This window comes from Hippoglossus stenolepis, chromosome 8 (genome assembly GCF_022539355.2).
Source record: "Hippoglossus stenolepis isolate QCI-W04-F060 chromosome 8, HSTE1.2, whole genome shotgun sequence".
NCBI classification, from domain to species: domain Eukaryota; kingdom Metazoa; phylum Chordata; class Actinopteri; order Pleuronectiformes; family Pleuronectidae; genus Hippoglossus; species Hippoglossus stenolepis.
Genome location: NC_061490.1, coordinates 5,302,559 through 5,317,475, shown reverse-complemented (window position 1 = coordinate 5,317,475; position 14,917 = coordinate 5,302,559). Strand labels below are relative to the sequence as shown.

At 38.5% G+C, this 14,917-nt stretch overlaps 2 protein-coding genes across 3 annotated transcripts; one reads left to right on the top strand and one right to left on the bottom strand.

The window, feature by feature from the left end:
* Window positions 1-169: 169 nt before the first annotated feature.
* On the bottom strand, window positions 170-4,854 carry cd22 (cd22 molecule). The gene is made up of 7 exons (XM_035162824.2): window positions 4,700-4,854; window positions 3,641-3,985; window positions 3,318-3,542; window positions 2,061-2,342; window positions 1,675-1,756; window positions 1,382-1,415; window positions 170-1,298 (listed from the first exon to the last, which is right to left on the bottom strand). The coding sequence occupies exons 1-7, from the start codon at window positions 4,743-4,745 to the stop codon at window positions 1,269-1,271; spliced, it is 1,044 nt and encodes a 347-aa protein (XP_035018715.2). The 5' UTR covers window positions 4,746-4,854; the 3' UTR covers window positions 170-1,268.
* Window positions 4,855-5,577: 723 nt separating this feature from the next.
* LOC118114382 lies at window positions 5,578-9,894 on the top strand. Of its 2 annotated transcripts, none has more exons than XM_035164832.2 (6): window positions 5,578-5,727; window positions 6,477-6,617; window positions 7,272-7,492; window positions 8,042-8,189; window positions 8,852-8,974; window positions 9,075-9,894. In XM_035164832.2, the coding sequence occupies exons 2-6, from the start codon at window positions 6,518-6,520 to the stop codon at window positions 9,140-9,142; spliced, it is 660 nt and encodes a 219-aa protein (XP_035020723.1). In that variant the 5' UTR covers window positions 5,578-5,727; window positions 6,477-6,517; the 3' UTR covers window positions 9,143-9,894. The 2 variants fall into 2 exon arrangements, with proteins under 2 accessions (XP_035020723.1, XP_035020724.1); XM_035164833.2 differs by having other exon boundaries at window positions 5,714-5,846.
* The last annotated feature ends 5,023 nt before the right edge of the window (window positions 9,895-14,917 follow it).

The following is a 14,917-nucleotide window of genomic DNA, read 5'->3' as shown; positions in this document are numbered from 1 at the left end:
GTTTCATGGGCCTTTTTTTAGTTTCATTTACTTTACACGGTTTGTTTTACGAGAATAGTTCATCAGTGCTGCACATTTCGCTGCAGTTTCACTAATTCTACATACATAAATAATTATACCTAATAATACATAACTTAGCTTCTAATTTTAAAACTCATAATCCATAGCATTAGTGTGAAGAGTGATACCAACTTTAACGAAAAATGTTTTACATATTATTGTCACTTAACCAATTAAAGAACGGAAAACCAAATAGTTTATTGCATAGTACAACATTTTAAAAGAATATATTCTGTAAATAAAAAAATAAATCATGGTATGATGATGAAAAGTCATGACAATGTGCCAAACAGGAGCGTCATTAGATATTAAAACTATATTACAGTAGCCAGAATTGCTGTGTTTGTTGTGTTTATGTTTTTGAGTTGGGAAAATAAATTACAATAATTGAATATAGCAATCATTGATGACTTAAATAACAAAAAATCTTCTATGTTTATTCATTTATTTATATTGGTCAGTTAACAGCGTAAACATTTTACCTGAGCCAGCCTCAACCCCAACCTTCCAATATTATGTAAATAATACTAACTAGAGTGGCACTCATTACAGTGCATACCTCCACCAAGGCAACAGTATTCTTAAATTCAAGATGCGCAAAATTCCACACACTCATAAAACAGTTCCCTATAAACCTGTTAAAAAACTGTAAAAATGTTCAAAAATGTAAAAAAAAAGAAAAGAAAAGCCCATCTCGCAATGTTGAAGGGAATGAAAAAAAGAATCCTGGATCTTCCCTCTGATCCAAAATGTAATGGCTTCTTCCCTGACCCGTTCCACATCCTTCCACCATGTTTTGTGGTGATCTTGCTTACTAACAAACAAAATAACAACCCCCAAACAAACAGACAGGGGTGAAAACATAACTCCCTTGGTGGACATAATAAGTTGTTAGGACTGGAGATAGCCTATGAAGGCGTTTATCAGTTTACCAGAACATATTGTAGGTGTGTATTTTAGACTCAAGGGGGCAGCATATCCTGGTTTGTTTGTGGATACACGGTGCTGTACCAGTATTGAACCCACACCATAACCTCATTCAGACCATAAACAATGGAATTAATAAAACATACTGGCATGAAACACTATCATAATGAATACATCAAATAAAGAATAAAATTGTTACCACGACAATTAACACAAAGGTGGGTAAGTACAAATCAGGGAGGAGGACAATGCCTTTATCTGTTCTGTTCAGCTTCTGTAGTTTATTTAACCAGAAATGCATGGCTGTGCTCCTGAAACAGAAAATCAGAAAAACATTATACCTTTTATGACAAACTGTAGTTGATCCATTTAAACACAGCAGGCTCCTCCTTACCTTTTTATCCACGGGAGATACACGCATCTTCTTACTTGAACAATGAAAGAAGAAAAACATTTGAACTATTTGAAACGAAATTCACAAAAATGAAAGGTGAGATACATAATCTGCATATTCAATGTTGTTTCCTATTTCCTGTCTTTTTCTGCTTGAAGAATGTCACTTTTCAAGCCCCTGGAGGGTTTTTAGGCAATTCTCCTTCACGTTCCCTCAGAAATTATGTATTGCATCTTTTTATTCTTTTATATGTGGAAATAAAAACTAAAAAGGGTGATGTGTGTTTTACTTACCAAGCCCAGATAATAATCATTGTAAGCAACAGCACAATGACAACTTTGACTCCAAAACCAACACGGAGGATTAAATGGTTAACTGTTGGGGGTAGAAAAAAATTTAGTGAGGAACAGTATGTTCAGCAAATACGAAAAATGTAGTTGTTGTTTGCTTAAATTTCAGTTTTATTGTATTTTCAAAATTCAGGCAATTTTAACACGCCGGTCGTCATCCAGATTTGTTTGATATTTAAGTTTTAACATTGTCTCCCTCATCCTACAATTATCCTCCCAATCAGGTTAGTCTGCAACATTAAAGCTATTGTTCCTCAGTGGACGATGTATCATGCAGCTCATGACTGCGGATCAATAATCCATGAGCTTTAGCCTCCCTGCATACTCACTGTCTGTTGTGTCTGTTTCATACACCGTCAGCAGCACACCCATTGAGTTGCCTTCCCCCATGCTGTTCCTGACCCGGCAAAGGTAGAGTCCAGAGTGGGAAACGTTCACAGAGGGGAGAGACAGCACCTGTCCTGAGCCCACCTGGAGCATGGAGCCGGAAAAATCTTTGTACCAGGTGTAGCTATCTGCTGCAGGGTTAGCTGTGCAGGTCAGACTCACATTGCTGCCCTCTACCATGAGACCAGGACGGCTCATCTCAATTGACACATTCAATGGAGCATCTGTAAGATAAACAAAGATCAACACACAACCACCGTGCTGTTGTCTACATTCAGTCATTCAAGAAAATATTCCTGGATGACCCTGACCAAAGCAAGTCAGGCTGTGGAATGATATCCATTAAAAGTTTTAAGACCTAATTGGACATTTTGCAATAGGCCCAATTTGTGCTGAGATTTGGATGATAAGATTGATACTGTAACCATAGTAACAGCAGACATTACTTAAATTACTATTTTATAGTTATTATTATATTATTATATTCGTTATTGCATATTCATTTGTGTGATAGTATCTTAGAATTAAGTTTATTAGTGTATATAATAAGTTACTTGATTATTAAATATGAGTGTATATACAGTATATACTTAGAGAGAGAGAGATTTATAGGTTAGATTGCGTATCATATGTAATATATGGTTTTGTGTTACTTATTTACATTCCCCATTGTTTTTGTTCGTATACCTGCTTGGTGTTTAGATAGAAAGTTGGGTGTTAAACTGTTCTGCTATGTCAGTGATAATTAAGGAGACTGTAAGAACGAAACTGTAACCAGCATGTCTGCATGGTACCAAACAGCTTCCCTTCCTATGACTGAAGAAAACAAAACACACACACAGGAGATACAACATGTTGATTAGTGAGCTTTACAGGTGCTGGTCGGCAGATAATATAACCTTTCACTTCTTATGCTATTCATTAAACTATTTGTTGGACATAATTGGGTGAAACAGAGACTAAAGATAATCCTGAAACTCCTGGTCTGTAGTGTTTCCCAACAGACCGAGTGGATTTGTTTGTATGGGAAAAAAATGTAGAGTTTTGAACTGAGCATCACCTGTGCTAAAATTATGATTTTCTTACTTAATAATTTGTAGTCTTTAAATGTGAACAAGAAACCAGGAGTCGAACTCTGAATATCACCACAAACGTGTTTAAGTAACACTCAACTAACAATGTCATCATGCATTACTTACACTGGACAATTAGAATCACAGGGTCCGATTTATCTGATTCTTGTCCTTCAATAGCACAGGAATAATTTCCTGAATCCTCTGCCTGAGCCTGAAACACTGGTTTGGCTACGGGGCGTCCATCTTTGAACCAGATTATGCTGGGAAGTTGCTGGCAGGATGTTCTACATTCAAGCTTGACGTCTTCTCCCGCTCTCACTCTGTCTGGGTACATGCTGGCACTCAGCTCTATACATCAATCAGTTGAATAAACAGAGAAGATGATATGTAGAAAAGCTGTAAGATGTTGTACTTGAAGTATAACATTTAATTTGAAATTATTTTACCTGTGACAGACAGTTGCACTGATTTCTTGCTACGGTATCCAAACTTCTCCGTATCAAACCTGAAGTAGTAATGTCCAGTGTCATTTTCCTGCACATCATGGATTGCAATGCTGCAGTTGTGCTTCTGGTCACCAAGATATTCAGTGCGATTTTCATATGAAGGAAGATCTGACAGCTTGGTACGTGTCCAGATGTCCCCCAAAAAGTCTCCTTTGTACCATAGAGTCTTTCGAACAGTTTCCCCCTCATTGTATCTGTATGAGCACTTGAACTCCACCGACGATCCCTTCAACGCACAAGGATCTGGGTTTTCAAAAGTCACTTCCCCAGAAGAAGTCCCAGTTCCTGCACAGAGCACATGAGACATGCTATGAAATGTTTAGTATTTGGTATTGATGATTTACATGCAGATTTTAAAAGAAGAAGAAAAGACAATAATTTGAGCAAATTGGAACAAAATGCTCTGCAAAAATTATTTTTTTAATTTTAGGTTGTGGTTTTTGTACAATGGTTGTCATTTAAGGAAGTGGTTCAAATCTGTTATCATTTTACTTCAACATCATTATTATGATTCATTTTGTATTTGTCAGGCGGTGCATCTCAACGTCTCCACTTCCTCCCACTTTCCAGAAATGAAGACAAAACATCCCAGATACTGTCATCATTGTGTGAAAATAGTCATGTGGGGATAGAGCTGTGGTTGTGAGGTATCCTCCCCTAACACTTGAGCAAACATCAATGTGATCATCTTTGAAAAAATGTATTTGACATGTAATTAGATTTTTTAGTTTGGTCCCTGTCCCTTTCACTAACATGGAGCAAGCAGGGTTTATGACCTACACTGCTGCCATGAGAGATGCTTTGGCTTCACTTTTGTTGGGCTGCCATGTCTTCCCTCTTTACATACATTATACGGTTTTAACAGATCGTCCTTTGCTACCCTGTTAAGTGAAAACTATTTTTTATAACAGTACAATGACATAAATGAATAAGAAACAATGAAAACAAATACCGTCCTGTACTTTTCCTTAAAATAAATACTGAAAAATAATCTGTTACCTTTCCTCATGATCAGAAGCACCAGCACCGTGGTTATCCTCTCCATATCGGGGAGACAGACAGTGAACAAAATAAATCAGAAAGCGGGGGACGAGGAGACGGAACGACTCAGACTTCTGCTAATTTCAAAGTTAAGATCGACTCAGAAAAGAGGCCCTGAGGCACGACGTGTTGCTGTCAATACATGCAGTGTGAGATGAGTCATCAAAGATTTTTTACAGCAAGAGTTAAAGAGACCAAAGTAGAACTTGAAATGTACTTCAGAAGGATTGTTGCATTTAGCTCAAGGCTCCCCTGTGTCAGAGTACGATCTCACAGACCTGCTAGCATGGATGTACTCATAGACATGTCAATGGAAAAATATCTTCTTTCTTTTTCTGCTTCATATAATTCATGGTCTCAATATGTAACACTAAACACCACACTATAATTGAACAACCACAAGTACGCAGTGGAAAGTGATGCAATTTCTGATATGATGTCAGCATGTTAACCTACTTATTTAAAAGTAAAACTGAGTTGCCCATGTGAATAAATCTCTATCATTTGATACAGAGAGCTAGGAAAGTAATGGAGACAAAAGGAGTGTGTATGTGTATACTTGTGACTTGTCAGGACCAGTATACGTCATGGAGTAGTCCTGAACCCGGTCCTAATGAGTTCCTCCTAATTTCTTAGCTCCTTGTTAATGTGAGGGGTCCGATGTGAGTTGGGATTAGGTTGAGGTAGGGGTTAGATCTTGGTTAAGGTTAGGATCAGGTTTTGGTGAGGCCTTTCACAACAAATGGAGGCCAACGTGAAGTCCTCATAAGGATAGCTGCACAAACCTCTGTGTGTATGTGTGTATGTGTGTTTTGTGTGTGTGCCTGTATTGCTATGAGGACCAGCTATTAATGGCTCACGTTGAGCCTGCTCAACCTGTTTCTCATTGTTCGACATCTGGCTTGCAAAGCAGGAAGATGTCCACATTCTTTCAGGCGCCTTGTTGTTTCTACCTGCTTTGACTGGAAGGATGGATGCAGAGAGAGGTGAGGACAGGGTAATTTTTCGTGGAGACACTAACAGTCTAAGGATATATAGATAGGTCTGGATACTCGCCTTGGCAGTTCATAGAAGACTTGTGAGAAGCTACACTCTACAAAAATAGGGAAGTATTTATAAATGCTCACAAATCTTCAAATAAGGAAGCTGCTTGCAAAACTACTGAGGAAGTTTCACTTCATTTGGCAGTTAGTGATAATGATGCATCAGTTTTGATGCTCATTCTGTACATTTTGAGGTTGTTTTTTTTCCATTTTACTTGATGTCTTACATTAACAAAAACCCTATCAGACTTGAGAGGGATGGTCATGGCTGGTCAGATTTACAATACTGATTTCAAAGTTGAAAATGAGAAATTATTGATGCACAGTAAACAAAATACGAGTGCTGGCTTGTGTTTCTCACTCTGAATGGCCGTGTGACATTTGTCAGTTTAGTGATTATCATGCTGGAAATGTATAATGTACAAAAAAGACAACCGGGCATAGAATCAGTAGTTTTACAGAGAAGATTAATGAGACAGGGGTTTCTTGAAGGGAGGAGCATTATTTTATTATTATTAAATGATGTAAAATAAAAGCTTGATTTTACAACACGTTTAAAATCTTTGTCATATAAAACAACTACACTAAAATACAGCTAAGAAGGCATTTGACTGTTTGTCTGTCCTCTGGGACACAAGGAATCATCTGCTATTATATGTTGTATGTAAGTGATGTCCTGTGACCCTTTGCAGGTTAATCATTTTGGAATAAGAGAGACTGCGTATCAAGTAGAATGGAGAAGAGGAGGAACGGAGAGATGATGACAACATGGAAAGTTTCTCATATCTTCTTGCTGCTTATGGCTCTGCTCCAAACTCCCACGCCCTCCTCAGGTAATGATTTCAAAGTAGAAGATTTAATCTTGTTAAGTATCCAGTCATACCAATGAACAGTGCACAGAGTGAGACTGAGGTGTAAAATCCTGTCCCATTGGAAAACTAAATGGTACAGCAAGAGAGAAGCTTCCTCTCACCCAAACTTTAATCCATTTTGTAATCTGTCAGACGTTTAGGGGAATTTTAGTTACTTAAGATTTTTTCTAACACACTTCCTCATTCCTCTGTCACAAATCCTCCCGCTCTCTCTCGGAAATCAACCAACTGCACATGGTTAAGAATAGCCAAATGTTCATGAGGGCGGTGGGGGGATTTTGCTCACAGTCACATATTAAATGTGTCAGGTGGCAGGATTCACATCAACCACAATCGGAGGAAAGCTGTGCACAGTGTGTCGTGCAAGATTTCGTCGTTTTTGTGTAATCATACTTACAATCAAACCAACAAACAAACAAACCAAAAAACATTCTGACAGGGGTTCAAACATTATCTCCTTGGCAGAGGTAATTTTACACCAGATTTTACACCAGATAATAAATATACTTTTATTGTTTGAATATTGATTTTAGTCAATAATTGACATGTTTCTCATTTTTTCTCTTCATCCCTCTCTCTTACACATGCATCACTTGCATGTTATCACTGTTTCAGCTCAAAACACCACAACTACCACCAGTAGCACTTCAGCACCCAGCCCAGCAGCTCTCAGTTACAGCACACGCCCAGCCGATGTCACAGTGGCGGTGGGAGAACCTGCAGTGTTTAGCTGTGGCGTGACCGAAGCTTCTCCCAGTCTCTCGTTCACCTTATATAGTAGTCACGGCAACTACACCCTCATCTGCCCTAATGGCCATCTGGAAGATATCCCCCAGGTGAGGTTGTCACTGTGCACCCCGTTGTTTACTCCACACATCTCACTTCATGTTCTCTTTAGCAACAGGGGCGCATCCAGGGCCAGGGGGGCACTGGCCCCAGCAGTAATCTAAATGTGGCCCCTTTACAGCCCGGAATTTACTAAAATCCTTGATCCGCCACTGTCCCTCAATAACACCATCATATTTTAATGAGTTGGGAGTTTAACTCACTGTAAAAACTCACTGTCAATTTTTTTATATTTGTAAGATTTCCCACCAAGGTGAGTCTGCACTCAGGAGTCAAATCTTCTCTTGTGACACATCAGGGTACCCTCAAACACATTGGATAACAGCTGAAGCAACAGCTCTTTGAAGCATATTTAATAAGAAGATGGACAGGGACATTACTTCAACTGATGAAGAAGAGAAAAAAAAGTTTTTGTAATTATATATATATATGTCAATATGTTCAGTGTTTAATATAAGTATTCTCTCTCTCTCTCTCTCTCTCTCTCTCTCTCTCTCTCTCTCTCTCACTCTCTCTCTCTCTCTCTCCCCCCCCTGCAGGCCCTCTATGGAAGCTGTGATGTGAAAAATGGAGAATCACTGGCTGTGTGGGCCCTCAGGGGAACCTCTTTCTCTGACAATGGCACACGGGTCGTGTGTAAGCAGTCAGCAGATCCTGACTCACTGGCCGCTGTCCTTCATGTTTATGGTGAAAAGTCTTCTGTCTCATTCACGTTAAATAGTTTTGATAATATAAGTATTAGTAATAAAAAACTAGATGCACAAAAGGCAATGTCTTGAAACCAAAGCATTGCCCTTGGTTCATTTCATTCAAGGCCATAAAACAGTGATTGGGGCATCAATTAAATCAAATCTGATTTGTAATTCCCTCAGCATGTCCATACAGTACAAATCATAGACTGTGTACAGTACACATGAAAAAAATCTCAAAGATCTTCTCACACTGATGTATTCATTTGTCCAGAAAGTTTGGTTTTGGTTATTTGATGCTACGGGAAAGTGGAGACACAGCATCCTTTTTATTATACAGTTTATGGTACAAATAAAAAATCGGAATAACTTGCAGCCCTAGAATTTAGTCTACATGTCATAAATATGTAATGCTTTCAATCACACTGTCACTAAGCAAATTCTGTTACAAAATATTGCAATTGCAAAATATTTTTAAAAAGTGGTCTTTCTTTTTTCTATTTTTTTTTACCAGCACCAAGACTTTTATTTTTGTTAATGTCTAAGTCCCCCCCCTCTCTGAGAAAATAACTCTTCTTCATTCTTTTTCTTGCTGAGTATCTTCCCTATCTCCTTTGCCTTTGTCCTTCCCTCACTGAGTCCTTCTGCCTTCTCTCCTAGATGATGGCACAAACTACGCCATTCTCATCGGCTGCATCATCGGGGGCTTTTTTGGCATGCTGCTGGTGTGTGGTTTATTTTACCTGATGCTGTGGAGATCAGATAGCTTCCGGAAGTGTTTCAGTAAGTATATATAGTGCTTCAATTCACCGACATGAAAACTGCAGCAAATGCATTAGCTAGACATTGACTGAAGTGATTTTTGATGTCTTTGTGCTTCCAGGGGGAAAAGAAACAGAAGACGATCTGACCACGATTGTGACGAAGGACTCGAAGAAGATAGAAAGCTGAGGAGGAGATGATGTGGCTTGTAAACATCCCCAGTGATAAGCTCCCTTCACTTTTCTTTCGAAACAATTACCTGTTCGGTTCTCGAAAGCTGAAGTGAACCCAGATATGGAGATGCTGTCGTCTGAAATGTTTGAGGCCAGATCCATTGTTACTCCTGATATCTTCTGCTCCTTGTTGTGTCCTCAATAACTGAACCTGTTCACAATGAGCCCTTCAAACAATACACCAAAATGATTGGCTGGGTCATAATTCAGCATTGACTTCCTTACAGTCCTACATAAACTTTGTGTCGTGTTTTGTAATGTGCGTATATCAGTAGTACGACTATGAAGTTTTTTAAAAGCTGGGTCTTGAAGAACACAATGTTTAAATTAAATTTAAATTAAATTAAAATGAATGAATAGTTTTCACCCACATGTTATTAAAACAGTGAGGAAGCAGAGAGGTTGTGAAAGTGCTGAGGAAGCAATCACAAAAAAGGATTGTCAGCAGTTAAATGAGAAGAGCAGCTGCTCTTTGTGTCATTTCACATGACTGACGGCTCCACACAAACACACTAATGGAGGCTAGGAGTTCACAGACAAGGGCTCCTAGCTGAGCTTTAAACAAGTGGTTGGTCTGCTGCACTTTCACAATCTGTCCACTTGAGGGAAGCCCTCGCTTCAGATATAACTCACCAGTCAACGAGCCCTGTACAGAAAAATATTCATTTTTAAAAATGATTGTCAATAAATATCACAGATCACACAACACTCAGACTACTGTTGCCCTTTGTGTCCATGCTAAGTGTTTAATGTATCTGCAAATATTTCAAAATCACAATCTCGGTGCTAGAGTTACTAAAAGTACACTCAGGGATGTAATTTTATGTTTTTTTGCTTCTTGTTTGTGCACTCTACTCTGCCTTTCAATTTCCTAATATGTTTTTATGATAATATTATTATTTTCACTCATTTACTGCACATGAGATATACTTGTAGATACGGTGTGGCTGTCAGTCTGTGGACCATGACCACAATCAAATTGTGTGATGTCCCAAACAACCTGATGTACTTAAAGATTTTGACAAAAATGATGTTATTATCCACATTGAATTCAAAGCGGAATCAGCCAGAACCTCTTGTTTGAATAATTCTGTGATTCAGAATGATCATCAGAGACTTAATAGCATGTTTTACAGAATTCAGTTCCTTAAAAAATTAAAACAATAAGCCCTGGAAAGTTAATCATATGACCCATCTAGTACATGAGGTATATATTGTACATACCAGTGGTGGATGTAACTAAATACATTTGCTTTGATACTGCAGGAAAGTACATTTTTCGTGTACTAGATTTATTTTCAGGTACTTTTACCCCACCACATATATCAGTATATATTTGTACTTTCCACTCCACTACATTTTTACAATCATTGTGTTGCATGTTCACATTGATCGAGATCTCTGATCCAATCAAAGCGGGCAGGTAACATTAGATCCCGCCTCTTACAGCAGCGGCATCACGGATGAAGAAAAAACCTGGAATGGATTTAGAAGCGGCAGATTGAGCCATGATGATGTAATACAGTGGTTCTCAACCTTTTTTCAGTGATGTACCCCCTGTGAAATATTTTTTCAGCCAAGTACCCCCTAACCAGCGCAAAGTATTTTTGGTTGAAAAAAAGATGTAATACACAGCGCTGTGCCATCAGTGTCTGATTTATTAAACACTTATATTTTATTGAATATTTATTAAATAACAATTTTTAAAGGATTTTTGAATGGATGCTAATTTTAAATATATAAAAAAAAAATCTCACGTACCCCCTGGAGTACCTTCACGTACCCCCAGGGGTACTAGTACCCCCATTTGAGAACCACTGATGTAGCAGAAGGGAATAGGATTCACTCTGCAAGTAATTTTGCTTTTAATACTTTCACTATGTTTAAATATAGCAGGTACTTACTTTCACTCAGGTAGAAACATAATGTGGTACTTTTACTTATACTTGAGTTAATTTTAATCTACATGCAACAATTTGTATTTTTGAGTGACAAAAACGTCCTTTTTAGCCAGAACCAGCAACACACACCATACAACTAGGTCTGACATATGGATTTTAATGTTCATATTCCTTGATCCTAATAATCAGAATTATTTTCAACCTACTGCATAGTAATACAAAATAAATGGAATAAGAAGAGCAGCTACAATGTTTGTTATGCACAACAGCAAAAAGTGAATGGCAAGGAGTTGGTACGAGAGTGACGGGAGACACACTGTGAGCAGTGATGCACTGGTTACACATGTCTTTTGCTTCCCCTGGTGGTGAACTCAGGATCAAGACTTTCAGTGCTCTCTTTTGTCCTTCACTTTTTCTGTTGTTTTCATTATCAACCACATGCAATTTAGCATTTAATTAAAAAGTAAATCCGACAATATTATGTTTCCTGTTCAGTCACTTCTTCAAAATGGTCTGTCACATAAAATATATCATTAAAAACTCTGATTTTACACCATACCATCCACTTACACTTCCTATATTATATAAACCGTATTCACTGAAATAACATTGTAATACATAATCATATAATTAACTATAAATATAATTATAATACTACGATTTTAAAGACACAACTCTTCATTACAATTCAATTAACTGAGCACATAATAACTGTGACCACTAGTATTTGACTGACTTAACTGTGATCTTTATTACCCTGACTGTGTTGTGACACCTGATCAAGCAGCATAGGCAGCCAGCACACACACACACACACACACACACACACACACACACACACACACACACACACACACACACACACACACACACACACACACACACACACACACACACACACACACACACACACACAGCAGGACAGAATTCTCCCTCGTCTTTTCGTTTATACAACAGAAGTATGGAGCAACGTGTTGATTCAGCTGCAAAGTTACACTTCACTTCACTCCATGACGGTTTTTGTCCTGTTCTTTTCACTTCATATTCTCAACAGCTGACTATAAAGTCTTATTGGGATGATGCAGAGTCAGAGATAACATTTGATGTTTGCACTACAAAAGATCATTTGAAAGAAGCGTATGTGAAGTATTTGGGAGTCAGTATTTGCTCTTGTCTTGTGCCTCTTTTCTTAGCTCTGGCTGAGGGGAAAAAAAGGTCCAATCTGGTATCACTATCTAAATACACAACACCCTCAGTCATGTGAGGACCAACCACTAACTGGGAAGGCTCTACATTCTTGTGTTTCCCCCCAAAAATGATTGTCTCTTACAAATTATTGTCTATTACCTAGAGGATCAATTATTGACCTCAAACCTTTAGTTCTGCTGTTTATGGACAAACACCATAAATACCATCATAACAGAGACACGGGTGTTATGTGTGAGTGAATGTGTATGTGTTTGTGGGTCTCCACTGATAACCTACATTGTGCAGTGTTTTATCAAGATGACCTTTAAAGGCTATATATGCAGCATTTTAAACATTAACTATGGTCAATGTAAAGGTAAATTTAAGTAACAGTGTCCTGAGCAGAGAATTAAGTCACACTCTCTTGTGATACAAGCTCTTCTGTTCTTTCTTTTGTTGGCTGCACATGTGAGTCCCTTCCTGAGAAACTGCTGCACTGCCAACGTTTACAAAACATGTTGACTCAGCGCAGCGATGTAAACATGACATCTGCATGGACACCAAGTGCAACCCACCGTGACATCGCCTAGTGGTTCGTGAAATGTCATTGTGAGGCCCTGAGTATTGCATTTTTGGCAGCGCCTTTTTGCTTTTTTTGAAACCCAGAAGAAACCATATTTGAAGGAGTTGGGGTTGAGCCAGACTGAGAACTCAAGGACACTGCACACCCACCCACAAATGCAACCTACACCCATGCCCCAATACATACCATGCCTAATCGTCTATTTCCCTCTAAATGGGATCATCATTTAGAATATGATTATCGTGCTGTTTTGAAGAAGACTGAAAACTAGAGATTTGGACCATCATAAAGATGTTGATTGAAGTACTCTCGTATACTTCTCAAAATAACTTCAGTAGAAACTAGAGAGTTCTTTTTGGAACCAGTGGAGTCACCCTCTGCTAGTAATTCGAGAGAAAACAGGTTTCAAGTACTTCCCGGCTGGCTTCACTTTTTGCATCTGGAGTTACAGTAAAGTCTCCGTCTAGCAGCAAACCAGTAGCTTTGATGAGAGGCCCAATGGGAGGGGGTGGTATGTAGCCTATTAGTTGTATCTTTTCAAAGTGTAGTCTGTAGCCTTGCCAGGATTTCCAGGATTACCAACTCAAGCTGGACTGTCTGGTACTGTGGTGTAAAGTTATGGAAGTGCTGAGTAGTGGGGATGAGCTGATAAATGTACACAAACCATATCCGAAACCAGATGATACGTCTAGTGAAAGAGGTGTATCCTCTCTGTACGTCCTCTATCTCCTCTAATTCTACCAGTGTCATGTCATTGTCATGCAACAAAGTGACCTTCATTCAACCTCACAAACAATGTTACAGGAATCTGCTGCTACAGGCAGACAGACACACAACAGCAAACACACAGGTACAGTCACAATGTGGTGAAAACGCCTCGGGATCTTTCCACATTGTGTTTAACAGATTTTGTTTTCTACAGAATTACAAAGTGGATTTGAAACATTATGACCATATTCATGCATCCAGGTTGGATGGGGGAAACGTGTCATAATTGTAAGTTGTGTGTAGATTATTGACATCAAATCCTCTGACAAAAAAAACATTATTGTTAAATTAAGATAGTATGTGAAATAACATGAGAAATTGAAGAGGCCACTGTGAAGCTTCAGGTATTGTATCTTTATTCTCTCTTTGAGATTTGTCCTCACCAGTGGCCTTTTTATCTGCTGTCAAATTATTGTATTATCACTTAGATATACACAACCCCACACACCTCAACACACTGCACACTGTGTCTTTGTGTCTGGGTCGTCTATATCTCCTATAACCTCACAGTATTATCATTCCTCAAGAGGCCAATGCATGCCACGGCTTTGTCAGTATGTGAGAAGAAAAGTTATTAATAGTCGCAGATTACCACAGTGACAAATGCACTCACATATTTTTGCCCACACGTTTTGCACGAGGGCGACACCAACAAATCTACACCTAGAATAGAACTGTGCTTTTATGTAATCAAAGATATTTCCAAACGCTCAGCTTTGGGGTTATTCAATTATTTAACCTGATGTAAGCATTGACAAACAACACCTCACAATTTAAAAAGCAGCTTCTTTCAAGCAAGGTCAGGAGATACTGAGTATAGAACAATTATAATTGTCCCTACTTCCCAGGAGTAGTAAAAGGAAAATGCCTGACAACCATCAGACCAGCACAGTGCAAACAACTCCACAGAGAGGAGCATCAGGGGAATACCTGGGATACCTGACAGAAGACAAATAAAGTCAGCAGAGGCCATGCAAGGGAGAAGAAAAACCAGAGAGAAGGAAATACACCCTCTCTGTCTCATCTCACACATGAGAATTTGTCTGAAAAGGAAGTAAATATCTTATTCTGTCTCATTTAATCTTTGGCCACAAAAACACTCTAACAAATTAGAGTCGTTTCATTTGATCTTGTCATAGTTTTCCTCGTCTCAATATCCCCTGTGGCCTCTCTAGCAGAACCATATAGAGAGTCATCAGAGGATGTTATTTGAACTTTAAGGCTTTAATGGTTATGACTGGTACCACAAGCAGATCTAACGTTCAAATATTTATATAAAAGGTTGCATCAG

Coding starts and splice junctions, on each gene's coding strand:
- cd22 (XM_035162824.2), bottom strand. CDS start 4,745: ATGGAGAGGATAACCACGGTGCTGGTGCTTCTGATCATGAGGAAAG. Junction 3,986..4,699: donor GCTTCTGATCATGAGGAAAG/GTAACAGATTAT, acceptor TGCTCTGTGCAG/GAACTGGGACTTCTTCTGGG. Junction 1,757..2,060: donor TGAAACAGACACAACAGACA/GTGAGTATGCAG, acceptor TACCCCCAACAG/TTAACCATTTAATCCTCCGT.
- LOC118114382 (XM_035164832.2), top strand. CDS start 6,518: ATGGAGAAGAGGAGGAACGGAGAGATGATGACAACATGGAAAGTTTCT. Junction 7,493..8,041: donor ATCTGGAAGATATCCCCCAG/GTGAGGTTGTCA, acceptor CCCCCCCTGCAG/GCCCTCTATGGAAGCTGTGA. Junction 8,190..8,851: donor CGCTGTCCTTCATGTTTATG/GTGAAAAGTCTT, acceptor CTTCTCTCCTAG/ATGATGGCACAAACTACGCC.